At 42.0% G+C, this 18,936-nt stretch overlaps 1 protein-coding gene across 3 annotated transcripts in view; it reads right to left on the bottom strand.

Moving 5' to 3' along the window:
• Positions 1-827: 827 nt before the first annotated feature.
• The window catches only part of CNKSR3 (CNKSR family member 3), a 98,247-nt gene continuing 80,138 nt past the window's right edge, over positions 828-18,936 (bottom strand). For all 3 annotated transcript variants that reach the window (XM_053591324.1, XM_053591325.1, XM_053591326.1), the window contains exons 7-13: positions 17,709-17,768; positions 13,093-13,161; positions 12,683-12,829; positions 8,030-8,154; positions 4,734-4,942; positions 3,969-4,058; positions 828-1,714 (exon numbers count right to left, since the gene is read on the bottom strand). In XM_053591324.1, the coding sequence (XP_053447299.1) occupies positions 1,401-1,714; positions 3,969-4,058; positions 4,734-4,942; positions 8,030-8,154; positions 12,683-12,829; positions 13,093-13,161; positions 17,709-17,768 (1,014 nt within the window). In that variant the 3' untranslated portion in view covers positions 828-1,400. The remainder of the gene's footprint in view (positions 1,715-3,968; positions 4,059-4,733; positions 4,943-8,029; positions 8,155-12,682; positions 12,830-13,092; positions 13,162-17,708; positions 17,769-18,936) is intronic.

The following is an 18,936-nucleotide window of genomic DNA, read 5'->3' on the forward strand; positions in this document are numbered from 1 at the left end:
ATTTCCAATCCATAAAATCCCAAAATGCCTGGCAGGATTTGTTTTGTTTTTTTGACAACAGTGCCCTGCTAACAACAGCCGTGGTGGTCCCTCTTGATCATCTGAAAACACCTTGAATGCTTTTTTACATTAGCTTTGTGTATGACGCGAAACAGAAATACTTCAATTACATGTGACTAAGAATAAGAAAAATATACAACTATATTTAAACACTTAAATTAACAAGATAGTACTTTTCCATTCTAACAAAATATCATACATTCAGTTTAAACAAGAGTTAATATCCAGACACGCTTTTTCAAAATACCTGATGCAAGTTGAAAATTAGTGACCACAAGGCTTTCCAAGATATTTCTAGTTAACAAAATGTGTACAGTTTCAAAGAACTGCACATTCTTTTCTGGAAGATAGACACTGGACAGGCTGAAATGCAAACTGATCTATGTCTCATTAACCAAAATCTTGTTTCGTGTTTCTGAATGATACTTTGGCCGTCAACAAATCTTACAGCTTCCTTCCCTTACAGACAACAATATGTAACAACGACACCCCTCACAAATAAACATACACTTCTCTGTGTGTAATAAGCCCTATCAAAACGTGTTCATGTGGTTTGTATTAATTGACCTGTGCTGAGAGGTACAAAAATGGAAGTTATAGCCGGGCGTTGTGGCGGGCGCCTGTAGTCCCAGCTGCTTGGGAGGCTGAGGCAAGAGAATCGCGTAAGCCCAAGAGTTAGAGGTTGCTGTGAGCCATGTGACGCCACGGCACTCTACCAAGGGCGGTACAGTGAGACTCTGTCTCTACAAAAAAAAAAAAAAAAAAATGGAAGTTAATCAAGTGTAACGGACCTGCACTTACACCTCTGCTTTGAGAGCTTGAGACACTTGCCACGTGTTATTTTCAAAGCCAAACTCCTGCACTTACAAATGTGGCGTGTAGCCTTAAAAATCGAAACAAAGATGTTTTCTCCACTGGCTTTTTTAGGTAAAGAAGTTGGACCACAAACCACCACATCTGTATGACAATAGCCACCAATTTTAGTCCCCCAATCTCCCAAAGAAACAATGCCACCAGTTTCTCACAATGACCATAACATTTCTGGCCACGTCTCTGATGTATGGAGTGGTGTCTCCAAGTTCTGTCTCTGAGAAAGAGAAGGCTCCATCCATTTCCCTCCTGTCCCCACATGAGCCAGCACCTAAGATCCTCTGGATTTGTTCCCATCGAATTACCTCAAACCTCCAAGAAGGGCAGTATGCAACTTTCCAAAAAGAAAAGAAAATGAGAATGCAGAAGGTCACTCCCTAATACTGTGGGTGAGATATGAAGAGGCTGTCCGCTGCGGAAGCAAGGCACTTGGAGCAGCAGCCGGGCAGGAGCCCGGGGCAGGGCAGCTCTCAGTGAGTCAATAGTTTCAGGCGTGTAAACCAGCTGACCAGCAGGGACGGTTCCGTGGACGAGGACTTTGAGGCTGAGGACTTTGAGGCCGAGGAGACAGCTTTCTTTTTGGTCCCTTCCTCCTGGAATGGAATCGTGGCGCTGCTGTGGAGATCTGAGTTGATGTAGCACCTGCTTCCTCGGATGTAGTCTGCACCGCGGACCAGCTGCCGCTCCATCATGGGTCTGGAGAACCGGTGCAGGGCAGAGGAGCTCTCTTCGACGATTGGGGGAATCCGCTCATTACTGAAATACCGGCAAAGGGCATCTTCCCCTGTTTTCAGACAAAGTCCACAAGTCCATTAAAATAACCATCCACCATACAGGCCTGCCCAGACTTCGGCCACCACTGACAGTGGGCACCATCCCCTGCTCTCCCTGCCTAGAGGGGCTATGAGGCCTCACACGTGAACAAGCCCACCCCACTGGGTGCTCAGAAAGCAGAAACGGAGAAGGAGGTCCCTCATATGTTAAGCTGTGTTGGCCCCGAGAGGTAACCCAAGGGCAGAGCAGACTCCGAGAGCCTGTACTTCTTCACGGGTATAAGATTCTTATCATTTCACTTGAACTTAGAAGACAATGAGAGCAAGTCCCATGATTCTATCACTCCTTCCCTGCAGGTCTTTGCTCATGCCTACAGCACAAGCTCAGGCCTCTACAGCAAGGTGACTCTACTGTCACCCCAAGTGAAGCGCAATGCGGGGCATTTGAAGATTGGGGCGTTCCTGGGAGAATAACAAGACCCTAAATGCCAGTAGATTCCCTGGGATCAGGGGATGTTTAAGAAACTCTATAGAAACTGAAAATCCAGTGCACTTTGCTAACACCCAGGAATGTGTGGAGACTATGGATACAGATACTTGCAAAAACATGTATAATTGGGGGTTGGGGAGAAAATAACCTAAATTTCCAAAGTAGCAGGCTAAATAAACAGGTGCCACAAGATAATGGAGCCACATAAGAAAATACATGATATAGAAAATATTCACTTCACATAATATTATTGAACATCTATTTCTTCTATTTTGCGCATTTTTCTAGGTATATAAATGTAAATGTAGGAATAAACAGAAACCACACACAGCATGACTATTTCTAGGTTAGGGAAGCAGATTCCAGCTGAGTTTTACTTTCTCATGCCTTCTAGGTGTTTTTCAATGTGTTTGTTTTGCTTTTGAATTCAAAACGGAAAAGACACTTTCATCAAGTGCCTATTGTCAAAAAGCCACAAATGACAGATACATCTATTTATAGGAAATGTCCAGAACAGGCAACCAGGCAAATCCATACACTCAAAGTAGATGAGTGACTGTCCCATCTACTGGGGAAGGATGGAACTGGGCGTGACTGCTGAAAGCTATTGGATTTCTCCTTAGTTCTTTTTTAGGGTTGTGAAAATGTGGAATTAGAGAGTGGTAATTGGTGCACGACTCTGTGAATATACTAAAAAATGCCTAATTGTATACTTGAAGAGGGTGAACTTCTTATGCTATAAGTTATAACCCAATAAATCTGTTATTGTTTTTAAGTGGCCATGGGCAGGTATCTTTTATTCTAAAATAATAGTGCGAGACAAACATGGAAGGGGGGGGGAGCACAGGTAATTGTCACACTCCTCAACCCTCTCATTTCTTTTCTTAATATATAAAAGAAACAAAAGGCTAAATCCAGGTTCCTGAAATGGCAATGAAGATGGTAACATTTTTAAATCTAAACAAAGGACAGCCCTGCCCCCTGCTGACTGCTCCACAGATATTCACCTGTTAACTACGGGTACCTTGAACATAGATAGGCGCCCATCCTTGTCTCACTCTAGCATAATCCAAGTGGCATGGGTACTACAGACAAATTTTACTAAGTCCCAAGCAGATGTCAGGGGCCTTTGCAAGGTTAGACCTCCAGAATTTTTTTCGTCTTCTTTTACTATCTAAAGCCTACTGTGCTATTTGTTTCAACACTGCAAAAACAATGTTATGATGTTCTGCCAATGTTGATCCAAGCATCATCTGGCCAAAAAAAAAAAAAAATAAGAATATTTTCAAAAATTTCCTTTAACACTAGTACAATAACCAGTAACTTTGATTACAGGGCAAATTAAACACAAATTTCTTTTCAAATAGTAATTAACACAAGAAGGATCTGAAAGAAAAAAATTAATATTTGTTCATCAGAAATGAACGAGACTCCAATAACAATAGTCATGAAATTTAGGGTAAGATTGTTTAATGAATAATTTCTTTCTCCTTGTTTAAGAATTAGACCATTAACGTCTGCAACCTTTTTATAACACACAATGGTAATCAGTCAATTTTTCAGTCACTAACAAGGATTATGAAATCTGCCATTCTAGAAACAGGCAGGAGCTGAGAGGTCTTCAGCAGTACTGATTTTATAGAAGAGAAATGGGACTCAGGAGGTTAAGTGCTCTGTCTCGTTATTACAACACATTTAGGAATAGAATTGAAACTAAGGCCTGGGTCTTCTGATTCCCCACTTGGTGCCTTCTGGTTTGCTTACATTAAACATACCTTTCCTGCCGTGACCTCGAGGCTTAGCAAAAGGGTCCACAATCCCCATCCAGTTTCCATCCGCAGGCATGGACAGAGGCCGGGGCTTCCCTTCAAAGACAAAAAGGAAGATGACAAGGTTGACGAGTTTGGGGACTTCTGAGAAGCCTTCCCTTTATTTACAACTTGGACCCCACAATATCATTCCCACTTAAATAGAAGCGACAACAAATTTTAAAGTAAGTACAATAGAACCTCCATGGCTGACCACTTCCCTACATCAACCACCTCCTAACTGAACTAATTTTCATAGATCAGACATGCACCACATGTACATATCAGTACAGTAGCTTAGCTCCGTATGTTGACCACTTCCGTTTGTTGGCCAGTTTGTTACAGTCCCTTGGGCGGTCAACTTGCAGAGGTTCTACTGTATTTCAAAGCACTGTATTTCCATAGCAAGCAGTTAGGACAGGTTCATGCTAAACTTAAGACTGAGTCTGTGGAGCAAAGCCACTCCAAAGTTAAAACCCAGATACTGAAAGTTAAAACTGTAACATGATCTCACTCAGCTGGGCTTTGATGCCAGGCAGAGGAATGACTCAACAAGGCTTGCTTTAGAGAGATGAATAAAGGTCTCATACTTAGAATTTCATTGAGGTTTATGTTTTCCTCGGATTACCCTTACAGCCTGCCAAATCCATCCAGCAGTTCCAAATAAGGAAGTGGGAGGGGAAGAGAAGTAAAAAGCCAACTGTAGAACAAAACACACACTCGGAAACTCACCATAAGATGGAGTTTTCTCTCTCATTTTTGTGGGCAAAATATTGGTTTCTACAGAATACCCAGGCAACTGATCAGAGTCGGTAATGGTGAATCTTCGTCTTTGGCTCTCGTGGTCCAAGAAGGAATTCGGGGACTCGGAACCCTTCGGACCAGGCAACGGTTGTTTACACTTATTGAATCCTCCATAAACAAAACTCCCATTCTCATCCCTGGAAGATAACGTGCAATAATTAAGTTGCTTACAAAGATTCTCTCACACTGAAGAATTACAGGAATCACGCTACATCCAGCATACATTAAGAAAATCTAAATTCTCCTTTGCCACCGGGGGAAAAGGCAACCCTCTTTCCAACCCCTGCTGCCTCTCATATACATACAGATCTTACTGAATAAGAGCAAATGCCATGATCCTGTTGAAAAAGAGTAAATGTAATTTTGTCCATACATGTTTAAACAAATGTGGCTTTGAAAAAACGCTCTTCTTTTCTTGTGTTTCTGTCCCATAGTGCGAATCTCCCGTTTACTGTGTAAGGTATGATCTATCGAGCCATTTTTCTCATGCCAAGAGCAGCCTCCATGCCAAGATCCAGCAAAAAAGACTCTTGATGTATAATGAAGTTGTTCAATTTGAAAATTATGTTAAAAAACACAAAGGAGGCTTTATAGGAACTGACAAAGGGCGAATCTTTTGTGAACTAAATACTACAGAAAGCCGCAGAAGTGGGATCACCAATTTCATCTTAATTCCGTCAACGAATAATAAAACTTAAAATTGATTTTAGCTGAGCCCCAGTGCCAGAGGGTTATTAAACTGTTTGCATTTAGTAAATTCTAGACAAAACCTACTCAACGACATACAGAACCGAGATCCAGAGCCATCCAAGGCAGCCGGCCCTGCCTGTGTGTGGCATCGCAGGCGAGCTCAGCACTCCGCCCACCCCTCCCCACCAAGGCATCTGCTCCCTCCACACCTTAAAACCTAGCATGTAATTCCCCCCTTCACAAAGCTTTCAGGACTCATTACTCATTTTTTTCTCTAACTCATTTTCATTTTTTTGTCTCTCAGAAAATATCCTTAATTAATGGTGTGTGTGCACCAGAATGTGTTCTCCACAGAATCTCCCCCAAGTAGCTTAACCTAGTTCCCTCTCTCCCCGTCTATGTAACCCTTTTTTCTTGCCACTAGTCCTGGGATTTCTCACTGAGGCCCAGACAAGAATATTTTGGGTCAGGGGAGGGCCTCTCCCTGTGGTTCTGATGGAACAACCCACATGCTGGTTGTCAGTAAAACTCCATGCTCTCGCTGTGCAGAGGCAACGGGTCTCTGCGCCTCTAAACACAACCTAATCCTGGGAACCAAGTGCCCCTGGCCACCTGTGGTAAATTCTCTCTATGCTGTAGTCAGTTCTGAGTAAAATCAGACTCAGGAAGAGGAAACGACCTTGACTCCTCTCTGTACTTGATACAAAAGAAACACAATGGAAGCAAATGGCTCAGCTACAAATGAAGAACTCCAGTCAGCGCAAAACTTCACTGTCATCACTTCAGTCTGAACTTTGCCCTATAGAAATATTACAGCATAATTATGTATTTCTCAATTTCTTCTTTCACAGGTGAATCACGTCTCTGGAAATTGTCTACGAGTAAGCAGTGGGTCTGTTTTGTGTCAGGTGGTACCACTCAGGAAATGTACACAGAATATAAAGAAATAAATGTACATTGGGTTCTCTAGTTTTATCCACATATATAAATACGCAAACTGAAAGCATAAGCCTAGATCACAGCTCCATCATCTCCGACCCTTATATACCGTCCTCATTATACTCAACCTGTGGGTCGCAACCCCTTTGTAACAATGAAAATACATCCTGCAGATCAGATATTTACATTACGATTCATAACAATAGCAAAATTATAGTTACGAAGTAGCAACGAAAACAATTTTATGGTTGGGGGTCACCACAACATGAGGAACTGTATTAAAGGGTCGCAGCATTTGGAGGCATTAGGAAGGTTGAGAACCACGGCTGCAGAACGTGGTCATTTCCAAGACAACTGTCAATAAGAGTCTGTAATACACACACATAGACAGGACACATCCGTACCTACACTCATCTGGGGTTTTTGAAGTGCTGTGAAGAACACATCTTTCTCAGTAAAATAAAGCTGCAACATCAATTAGCCTCACTGAAGAATTCATTATCTTCCTCCCCAAAGATAAATTTATTAGGGTATTGATGAAACTTAAGCTACAGGGTCCCCAAAAACAGACCTTCCAAGGCCTCGGGCAGAGAATATGCTTTCATAACTTTTTCAAAACATATTTCTGTATTCCTTTCTTAAAGTGCTCCCTTCTCAACAAATTGTATAGTTCAAGCCCCATAAAACCTAGATCTATGCCTACATTCCTATAGAGTAAGGCTGATCACACATTTTTTTTACACTTTTTTAAAGTCTATTTTTTTTAGAAATAATAGAAATTTCTTTTTTATTTTTAGTTATTAAGGATACATAATATAATAGCTGTGTATCTTTATAGGTACATGCAATATTATGATACAATCATGCAATGTGACTCCATCAAATCAGGATAACGGGTGTGCAGCCCCTCAGGTGTCACTTCTTTTTGTTAGGAACATTCTAATTCCACTCCTTTGGTTATTTTAAAGTGTACCCTAACTCGTTGAGTATAGGCACTTTTAGTGCTATGAAATATCATTCATTCTAACTATGTATGTTTTTGTACCCATTTTAAAGTGCTATGCAGAACACACCTTTCTCAATAAAATAAAGCTGTAACATTTATTAGCCTCTTTTTAATGGCAGTTTCACGACGCACACCTTTCTCAGTGAAGGATCTTCCTCTCTCAAGATCCTTGTGAACTTTACAGCACCATCTAGAACTGCGGTCCCCGACCCCAGGCTGTAATCCAGGACTGGCCCAGGGCCTGTTAGGAACCAGGCCACTCAGCCAGAGGCAGGTTGACTGTGAGCAAGTGAAATTTCATCTGTATTTATAGCCGCTCCCCATCACTGGCATCACCGCCTGAGCTCCGCCTCATGTCATATCAGTGGCAGCTTTAGATTCTCTAGAGGTGCAACCCCTCCTATAAACCACACACACAAGGGATCTAGGGTATATGCTCCTCATAAGAATCTAATGCCACCCCCTTCCCTCTCCATGGAAAAATTATCTTCCATGAAACCAGTTCCTTGTGCCAAAAAGTTGGGAACCACTGATCTAGAGTCTATACCAACAGGAGACGAGTGTACCATGAAAATGGAAATTAACATACCGGGGGGAGTAGGGAACGGATGGCGGGGGTGGAATGTACAGGTCCAGGATGGCCGGCTTCTCCTTCCTCAGTGAGGTATCCATGGTGCTTTCTGGGGACTGGGTCGTAGTGGGTGGAGGTGAGGTCTGAAACAGCAGAGGGCAACTAGAAAATTATTCTGGGCATTCCTTCCCCTGCCCCAAACCAACACCAGCCTGTGTGTGAACAGGGGCCATGGCCATTTACAGATACTGGCAGTATTTCACTTCTATTTTTCTTTAAAACACTCAAAATTGGGCGGCACCTGTGGCTCAAAGGAGTAGGGCACCGGCCCCATATACTGGAGGTGGTGGGTTCAAACCCAGCCCCAGCCAAAAACTGCAAAAAAAAAAAAAACACTCAAAATTAACCTAGGATTTCAAAAGACTAGACACAGGGTAGTAAGAAGCAGAGGCTCAGGAGCCAGGTGCCAGGGCTGTCAATGTATCTCTGAGCAAATCATGTAAACCCAGAGCCTCAGCATAAAAGAGTGACATAATACCTCTCACATAGAGGGGCAGTGAGAATTAGAAAAGTTGGGCGGCACCTGTGGCTCAGTGGGTAGGGTGCCGGCCCCATATACCGGGCCCCGGCCGAACTGCAAAAACAAAACAAAAAACAAAAAAATAAATAAATAAAAGAAAAGTTAGTTCATGGAAATCACTAGCAACTCTACCACTGACTGACTGCTCGTTCGCTGTGTATTGTTGAGCAAATCACTCAATTTCTCTGTGCCTCATCTATACATGAGAATAAATCAGAGCTAAAATAGTACCAACGGAGGGTGGTTGTGAGAACTGAGACAACACATCTAAAGGACTGAAGACCCAGCTTTCACACAGAAAATACACAACCTCATACTGCCTAACATATATCTTTGTATATATATGGGGTGGCCACAAAGTTCATGTGCAATTTAAAACAGTGAGCAATTTTAAACCACACACAAATTTTACGGCCACCCTCTCTACGTGTATATACGAGCTCCTGCATTCAAGTTAGTTTTAAACATTTTAGATCCATATAGTTTAATTTTCATTATGGTATTGGTCTCAAAGTCCCTACTTTTTACAATTAGGTGTGAAAACCTCAATCTCATCTTTCCTATAGTCTAACAATGACGACAACAACAACAAACTTTCATTGGCAAAGAAACAAGAAAATCTCAGACCCAAGGCATTCAGTATTTGAGGAAGGCCAGCAAGAATTGTGCTAGGTCCTGGCAGACATAAAAAGCCACCTGTATCCCCTGTCTAACCCCAGTTGTGTAGGAAGAAGTGAGACTTGAACTGGGTTCCAAGCATTGAAGGAAGAACAGCCAGAGTGAGGGAGCTAGAAGTGACTGCCAGGAGATTCACGGAGTGGATGTTCAAGAGAGATACTGAGTCACAGAGAGACAGGGTCACCTTCTCTATGACAGGACAACACTAATGATGTTGAGAAGAACTAAAGAGCTTCCTTCTGGGATGGTGGGCTTCCAGGAAGAAAGAACACTGAGGAACAAAACCTAGATAAACAGCAGAGCTGAGCAAGTCCTTGGAGTAGCTATCTGCCAGAGTTTGTATTTGAAAAAATCTGGACGCATCATGAGAACACTGATCACTAAACTGAAAAACAGCCTCTGCATCTTGGTGGTGATGACTTCCCCAAGCCACAAGCACCTTGGTGGTGATGACCTCCCCCGGCCACAAGCAAAACTCCGTGCCTCCATCTCTCACCCCCTGCACAGTGAGCATAACTTGTCCAGAAGCTAGGCAAAACCAAGAACCTAGAAGAGTGGCCCTTCTTATGTGAATTTCCAGATGACAAGAAAGCACCATTAGTCGTATATAAAAATAATTTCCACTTGCATTCTGAACATAACCGTGTGAATCGTCCTCTGTTACCTCAAACTCAGTTATGCTCAAAATACCTATCGTCTCTTCCTTCCCTGGGCTTTCCTGGCTTTCATTTCTATCACCACCCAGATTTCCTGTCACACTGGACACCTGCTTGTCCCCTGCCTCACTGGCTTTCTCAGCCTTACCCCAAAATCTTTTCTAATAGTCAACATAATAATTAGGACAGTGAGCTTAGAAAGACTAACTGCCTAAGGCCCCAGACTGTGCTCTAGGAAACCTTCTCTGTGAAGGAAACCTGCTCCTCCCTCGTGGCAGCATAGACACGTTTTGTGGGCAAGTGTGCTTAAAAAAGAGCATTTACCTCCTCCATGATATGTACCCCCACTTGCCAATGCCAACCCCATCTACCCTTCCAGGTTCCAAAATGCTCCCACTTCACCGGGAAAAGGGGCCTTCACCTACCCAGAGCACACCCAACTCTGCATCTTCAGAGCCTGTTATTTATCCCGCGCACCAATTAGCTGGCAGACCCCGCATGTCGGCACTACATCCCTTACTGTGAAGAATCAAGCACCTCTAAGTATCACATTCTGAGAATTCAAAAATAATAAAATAAAAACATGTTTGACTTCATACTGATCAAGTGAAAACAGAAACAGCTGGGGTGTAATCAGTTATGGGCAATGATTTTTTTAATATAACCTCAAAAGTACAGGTTAAAAAATAATAAAGAACATCCAAACGGGATTATGCAAACCAAAAGGCTTCTACACAGCCAATATGACAACAAACACAGTGAAGAGGAAATCTAAACAGGAGAAAACAGTCAGAAATGTACATCTGATAAAGGTTTAATATTCAAAATACACAAGGAACTCAAACAACTCAATAGTGTAAAAACAAATAACCTGATCAAAAGATGGACAAAGGACCTGAAAAGAATGTTTATCGAAAGACGACAGACAGGTGGCCAACAGGCATACGAACAAACAGCATCACAGATCATCAGGGAAATGCAAATTAAAACCACAAGGTGTTAACACCTCCTATCTGTTAGGATGGTTATTATCAAAAAGGTAGAAGAGTTAGTGAGGCCATGAAGACAAGAGAACCCTGGTACACCGTTGATGGCAATGCAAATTAGTACAGCCATTTAGGAAAACAGTATGAAGGTTCCTCAAAAAATTAAACATAGAACTATGATAAACATATGATCCAGTGATCCCACTGCTGGATATGTAACTAAAGAAAACGAAATGGGAATGTTATAAAGATGTCTTCACACCCGCTACAGCATCATTCACAACCGCCAAGACAGGGGATCAATCAACTGGATTGATAAAGAAAACATGTCAATCAACTGGAACAGATAAAGAAAACATGACATATGTATATACCCAACAAAATACGATTTGTCCTTAAAAAGAAGGAAATCCTGTCGCTGCTAAGAACACACACGAACCCAGAGGACATTCTGCTAAGTGAAATAAGCCAGGCTCAGAAAGACAAAGACACTTAATCTCGCTTATATGTGGAATCTACAAATGCCACTCAAAGAAGCAGAGAGAAGGGTGACCCCAGGGGCGGAGGAGATACTGGAGAAGGTCCAAAGTTTCAGTTCGCTGGGAGGAATAAGGTCAAGAGATCTACGGTACAACAGCTATAAGAAATGGCGTATTTCATGCTTGACAACTGCTACATGTCTAACACTTGCATATTTTAAGTACTCTCACCACAAAAAAATGGGATGTGAGGTAGCACACATGTTCATGAGCTTGAGTTAGCCATTCTTCAATGTAAACATAGTTCAAAACATCCTGCATACACCATAAATACATGGACTGTATCTGTCAACATTTTTAAAATTTAAGTATGCACTTCCTATTGAGGAGGTGACTCTGATTATGCTCCCCCTCGCTCTGCCCTCTGCGGTGTCATCTATTTTTAACGCCTCCTCCGTGAGCAACATGTGTAGACATATGTCCAGTGCATCACACAGCGTCCAAACTGATGGCTTGAGACTACAGTTCTTCCATGTGAAGATACACAATAAAATCAAACACACAAAGGGCATGACAAATGTTGTTTTTCATTCTTGGTGTAGGAAATAAACACCAAGAACCAGTGGTCCAGGCAGATGTGAACAGTAAGGGGTACATCATCTGAAGACAACTTCAGTAATAACACTCACATGAAGTCGGTTTGCCTTTTATTATCCCCACATATTGGTGATTCTAAACAATGTATAAACAGTAATGTGATACTACTCTCCACTGGGTGGGGATCGCTCCCAGCACCCCTACCCAGCCTTGGTAAAGCACCACTAACGACTCCACCCCATGTGGTCTCTCCAAGGTATAGTGTCGGTATTCAAACTGTACACAGCCATGTAAGAATACGTTTGAGATGAGCCAAGAGCAGAACTAGAATGAAATTTCTGCAGTGATGGGAACGTCAGTATCTGCATAGTCCACTACGGCGGCCACCAGCCAGGTGTGAATATTCAGCACCTGAAAGGTGGCCGGTGACACTGAGAAGACGAACTTGTAATTCAACTTAATTTAGTTATGATTTAGTCATATATAGCGAGGGGCTACTACACGGCTCAGTGTATTTCTAGAACGTGTATTTACACATAAGCAGGACAACAGGATCATGACACACAAACTTCTGAAACCAATCCACCTTCAAATTTTAGTCTGTTGGGGGATTCTTTTGGAGGGGGAGACAAATCAGACATTGGACATTGTTCATGTGAGGGTGACAGACGAGGGTCACAGTGACCAACAGGTACCTGAACCAGGGGTGGCTTCCAGCGCAGGTTCTTCAGAGGGGCAGGGGTGAAGTTGAAAGACCCGGTGGGACGCTTCTTCAGCAGCAGAACAACTCCTGAGGGATTTTCTCTCAATTTCTTCACCAGGTTTTTTAGCTGCCACCCCACCTTCAAAAGACAGAATGTGAGAAGGGGCGGACTTTCCCATGAACCACAGAAACTAAACCTATGAATTTACCAGGAGGAAATCAGACTGGCGAGAAAATAAGTAGATATAATATGCAGATGCAACACGTTTGTATTGTTGGCACTTACTTAAAATAGTGGAAAATAGGACGGAAGCTGAAAATGGTCATCATTTAAATGCAATGTCTTTAAATGCCATTAAAAGTTCTACAGGAGAGAACTCAAGTCTCCACAGATAAACTCACCACAGTTTGCCGATTAACTTGAATGACTTCATCCCCGGCATGAATCTTCTGAGATTTGTCTGCAGGAGACTATTTAGAAACAAAAACCAAAACAGGCTTAATTTTTAAACCTTCTAGGTCTTTCTGCTTCTATCTTCTTTCTTTCTTCTATAGGCAACTAGCAACTGAGGCAAGATTTTCTCAGGAAAAATGAAGCCAGGTACGGTAGTCCCCCGAGATGCCACAGTGTATGGGGACCTTGTGTGTGAATACTGTGCCATCTATTTAATTAGCATCTGTTATAACCTATAATCTCTCAGTTAAACAACCAGGTTCAGCTAGCCCCCACGGGAGAGTCTAGACACACTGTCCAAGTGATTAGCTGAGTAAAGCTATTTTTCATCATGAAATATGTTACACATACCTATTTCTATCAAAATTAACCTTATAAAAGCTGACCGACTTCTTAATTTGTAAAGATCATCTTTATAACTCTATCATCCCATTCACTTACTAAATGAAATCTTATTTTCATTCAATCTTGTTTTTACATATCATCACAAGATGATATGTAGAACAGAAAGTTGGTGCCAACTGAAAATTTCTTTCAAGGAAATGAATTTACCTTTTTTCATTTTCAGATTAAACTCAAAATGAATGAATCTTTAGTAACAAAACAAAGCCCCGATTTTGTTTCCCTCAAATAATACCATGTTATTTTCTTTTTTCTGAGACAGAGTCTCACTATGTCACCCTCAGTAGAGTGCCATGATGTCACAGCTCACAGCAACCTCAAACTCTTGGGCTTAAGTGATTCTCTTGCCTCAGCCTCCCAAGTAGCTGGGACTACAGGTGCCCGCCACAATACCTGGCTACTTGTTTGTTATAGTTGTCATTATTGTTTAACAGGCCTGGGCTGGGTTCCAACCCGCCAGCCTCAGTGCATGTGACTGAGCTACAGGCACCGAGCCTATGTTGTTAATTTTCAATCACTATAACAATAATATGTACACAAAAATATAATCTAGTTGTCAAATACTTTGCTCATAGCATTCTTGTTCATATAGGCAACCTAAAATGTGTTATGTTTAATAAATCTCATATAAGAACAAAAGAAGTAGAAAGGATAAGGCTTTGTTTCAAATTCTAATCAAACATTATCTAGGCCAGAGTATTTAATTTGTAACTTATGGAACTGGTTGAATCTTCAAACAATTCACAACTATCTAAAAAAAATAGTACGTTTGAACACGGGGAGAAGAACACCAACTATACCCAAGACAGCTCTGCTGAATTACATCACTCAATGCTGTGAGAGGGTCAACAACAAATTACCAAGCCCCACTAAACTGTAGCAGTATCTCCTTTGATTTGGTCTCGTCCAATGCAAGGCACAGGCAACTATGACAGTTACGTTTGAAATGACTTAACCTGCCACCGTAACACCTGAGAGACCAGCAACATGGGCACCCAGGGAGATGGCCCATCTTGAGCCCCTAAGTCACTTAAAAAAAATTAGAGTATCTAACTTCCCTTCTGCCAAACGTATACCCCACAGTTAAGACCTAACTCTGGTAATTCTGATCCTAATCAGTCCAGTCCAGTTAACTTCCCAAACAAGGGATTCACTTAAGATAAACTTTACTTTACAATAGATGACCCCCAAGGCCAAAAGGTCTCTCTTTACAGATATGCAATCTTATAAAACAAGCACCCATGGCCGGGGAACTGACCTCCCTTCCTGAGGCTCCTCACACATTCATTTCTCAAATCTCTGACCACAAACTAAGAGTGGGGCTTGGCAAAACATGTGTAAAGAGAGCTTGGTACCAAAACCCTGCCCACTCTGCAGCTCTCGCCCGTCTTCCCCATGAGTCAGATGCTGAAAAATGATGCTTATTCTGGTTTGCTGCAGGAGGGTGCTGGCCTGTAGAATGAGGCGCCCATTCTTCAGAGGCTGATCTACCTCCCATCTAATCCTGGAGTGGAAAGGATGGATGAGACTATGTCCTGCCTCTTGTCAAGGTCTTGCACAAAATCAAAAAAAAAAAAAAAAAAGAAATCAGAGAATCACAGACACTGTTAGTCTGATCTTGGAATGATCTGGTCTCTCCAGTAACCTTCAAATAGATGAAATGAAGGCCTGAGGATGGCCTATTGGTGTTGCTTAAGCCTGGAGTCCACGGCAAAGGAATATGGAGACAATTCCCTTAGAAATGCAACAGCTGGCTCGGTCCACTGCCACTCACCATGCGACGCTTCCATTAAAAGATCCTGACTCTGACATCACGGTGACCTCAAGTGACACTATGAAAGCTAACATGGAACTGGCCTTCTCTACCAACATGCAAATATAAAATATCCAAAGTTAAATGTAAAATATCCAGATTAAACCCTTGAGAAGCGAGCTCTTACCTAACTTTCCGCTGTCATCTAGAAGACTTAGCCTAATGTCTGGCACATTCCAGGTACTCAGTAAATACAGGTTGTGGCTGTGTAAGGTGTCATAAGCCTATAATCCTAGTACTCAGGGAGCTGAGGCCTGAGGATCACTTGAGGTTAGGAGTTTGAGACCAGCCTGAACAAGAGCTAGACCTTGTCTCTACTAAACATAGAAAAATTAGCCAGGCATTGTGGTGGGAGTTTGGAAACCCAGGAGTTTGAGGTTGCTGTGAGCTAAGCTGATGCGGTGGCACTCTAGTCTGGGCAACAGAGAGAGGCTCTGTCTCAAAAAATACAAGTTGAAAGAAAGAAGGGATGAGTAGCATTTTCAAGTGGATTACCAGATAGAATGAGACAAATTTTCTTTTCTCTCTCTTTTTTTTTTTTTTTTTACTTGATGTCTAATGCGATGGTATTCCTTTTGCCAGGAACTCCATGGGGGGTGGAGGTGGGGGGCGAAGGAAAGCAACGCCCACTCTGAGCTGAGTTCCACATAGCTGTACATGGGAACAGTAGGCTAGGCTATGGTCAGGGAAACTTTGAATCTGTCTCCCAGTGTTATGGGTCTGGCAGAAATTCAGAGACTATAGCATTAATGACGTTTGACATTCCGTTCCATTCAAAAGCAGTGTTGACTTGACTCTCCTTCAATTCTCATCTTTAAAAAGAAAAGGTAGGGGGCAGGGTCCAGAAGGAAAGAAACTCAATGATTTCTGGTGTTTCAAATGTTGAGACTGCTTCAAGAAGACAGAATTTGGAACCACACAGGTCTGGCTAAGTCAAATTGCTAGACTGTGAAACTTCAACTCTTTGAAAACTGAAATGACATTCAACATTCTGAACCCATCCACATCCACAACATTCTGAACCCATACACATCCACCGTACTGAGGGGTGTGTGCCCGTGTGTGTCATGGCTGAGCTGCAGCATACAAAGTCTCTGAGAAGGTCAAGGGGAGAATCACAGGATGCCTTATGCATTTTTTCTTTAGCACCATCCCCAGCCTAAAAGCAGAGCTTCCTGGGCTGTTACTGCCTATCAGGTGACATGGCATAAAAAGTTCAGTGATTATCAGCCTTCTGTCACTGTAGCTCTACAGAGAATGCTTAAAGATACTACCAGCTCCTGACTCATTCATCTGCCAGAACCACACAATGTATTTATAATTCACTGACTGCCTAAAACAATGTCATTTTCTTTCTATAAAAATCAGGTGTTTATCACAAACACTCAAACATCATGACATTTTCCTTTTATCAAAAGACCTAGACTGACGCTGGGTGGCACCTGTGGCTCAAAGGAGTAGGGCGCCGGCCCCATATGCCAGAAGTGGCGGGTTCAAACATAGCCCTGGCCAGAAACAGCAAAAAAAAAAAAAAAAAAAAAAAAGACCTAGACACCGAAGCTCAAAATCATAGACATCAAACAGATTAGAAAAGTGGCTACCAAAACCTACTTTAGGAATTATTTCCTCCTGTCCTAACTGATTAAATAGATTAACTCCCAAGAAACATGCTTTTTTTTTTCTTTTTACACAGACTCAGGCAAGTCATTCAAACATTTTTAGTTTCCTATCAAAGCCATTCCAGAGCTAACCATAGTGTAGGTTCCAAGAGTAAAGCTCTCAAGAGCTATGATTATGAACAAATTCACTGGAAGTAAAGAATGTACCAAAGTCTCTCACAGCAGGAATAGACCAGATTTGGGGACAGGGGCTAAATTTCAATATCATGCCAAATATTATAAAATATAATACCATAGTATACAATACTATAAAAAGATGTTGTGCAAAAATTCCAAAATAGCTGTCTTGGGGGCATATAAAAATTCCATTAAACAAACAAACAGAACACCTATTCCAGCTCTTGTAAGAGCAATTCTCAATAGGGGGATCATTGTTTTTGTAACTACGGCTAAACACTTCCAGGGTGTGGAAGGAATAATGAATACGTGAGTGGGGGTGAAAGGTAGGCAAAGCGTATGAACAAGAGCAATAAAGAATGATTTAAATAATAAATGGACACCAGCTTGTGATAAACAGTATCCTATCAATTGAAATAAACAAAGCAGGCAGCCATGCTCTCACTGCAGGTCACAAAACAACATGCATAACATTTAAATGAAAAGCAAGAGACCATGTGTCAAATTTGTTTAAACACACAGCAGACTTGACAGCTAACGGATGTACACTTACATTTTCTGTGGTTCCGGTAATCACGTGCAGTCCATCGTAGGTTGATTTGATGTACATGCCCTAGAGTGAGCCGCAGATACAGTGACTTGTTACTCTAACATTTAACGGTATGGCCACAAGTAACACAAACTTATAAAACATTAACAAGAGTCCCTTCAGAACAAGACTCATTCTTAAGCCTCTTGAAACATCATGAAACAAGATCCAAAGGGTGTGGAATGGGAACCAGACAAATCGAAGTTCTAGTGAAAGAAATCAAACATGAGATCTCTTTGATATTGTAATCTGTGTACCGTGCCCACAGAACTCCGCCACAGCTATAAGGCTGTAGGCGTTTTCTCAGACCTGCTGAATGAGCGAGGCACTTCAAACAAGAACTGTTCTTTCTTGACTATCTCTTTGGGAATTCAATATATTCATTTGAATACAGTATCAGCAGTAACTGCAGGGTGACTTACACAAGCCATTAATGACCCAGACCGTAGATATGAAGATTGCTAAATAACATAACGGAGGCAGGAGATTAGTAACAGGCAGCCTCCACTGTAAAGAAAACATAAAGAAGAATAGTCTTCCTCCTAAGAGGCTGATAGGCATGCTCAGAGGGGAATGCTCTACCATGGAGGAAATACTTCTGCACTTGGACAAACCATGTGTAGAAGTTTTTATTAAACTGTTACAAGATGGGGAAAGAGAGTAAAAGTAGACAGGGCAAAAAGTAGTTGCTGGCTCTGGTATCTATGGAGCAACAGTGTGAATCCTCCTTAGGAACCAGGCTGAACTTGGCCTGCTCAGCAACCCACTGTCTGATGAGAATCTCATCAAACGCCTTCACGGTTCTCCTCACTCCTCTCTCATCCTGCAAGTTTCATTCACAGAGCGTATCAACCTGTTCCCCTCCGTACGGGGCTCCTTCTCCCAGGGCACTGCCTCCATAACTTGACCCTCTGAAATGACAACTCTGTTTCTCCCCACTCCAGGCATTTATCTGCTTCTATATTTGACTATAAACCCACTGCCAGGAAGTGCTGTTCACATTTAATCTGTTATAATCCACCGTTTACTTTGAAGCCAAACAGTATCAGTAGACATATTTCTGTTCACTAGGAATGTGGGCTTGTTACCATTTGGTTGATTTTTGTTTTCTATGTAAAGCAGAGACTGCCTCAACATCTCCCCACAGCAATCTCCACCTTCTCCTCTTCCACCGTCACCAGTGGCAGTCACT

Source organism: Nycticebus coucang, chromosome 5, assembly GCF_027406575.1.
Source record: "Nycticebus coucang isolate mNycCou1 chromosome 5, mNycCou1.pri, whole genome shotgun sequence".
Classification (NCBI taxonomy): Eukaryota; Metazoa; Chordata; class Mammalia; order Primates; family Lorisidae; genus Nycticebus; species Nycticebus coucang.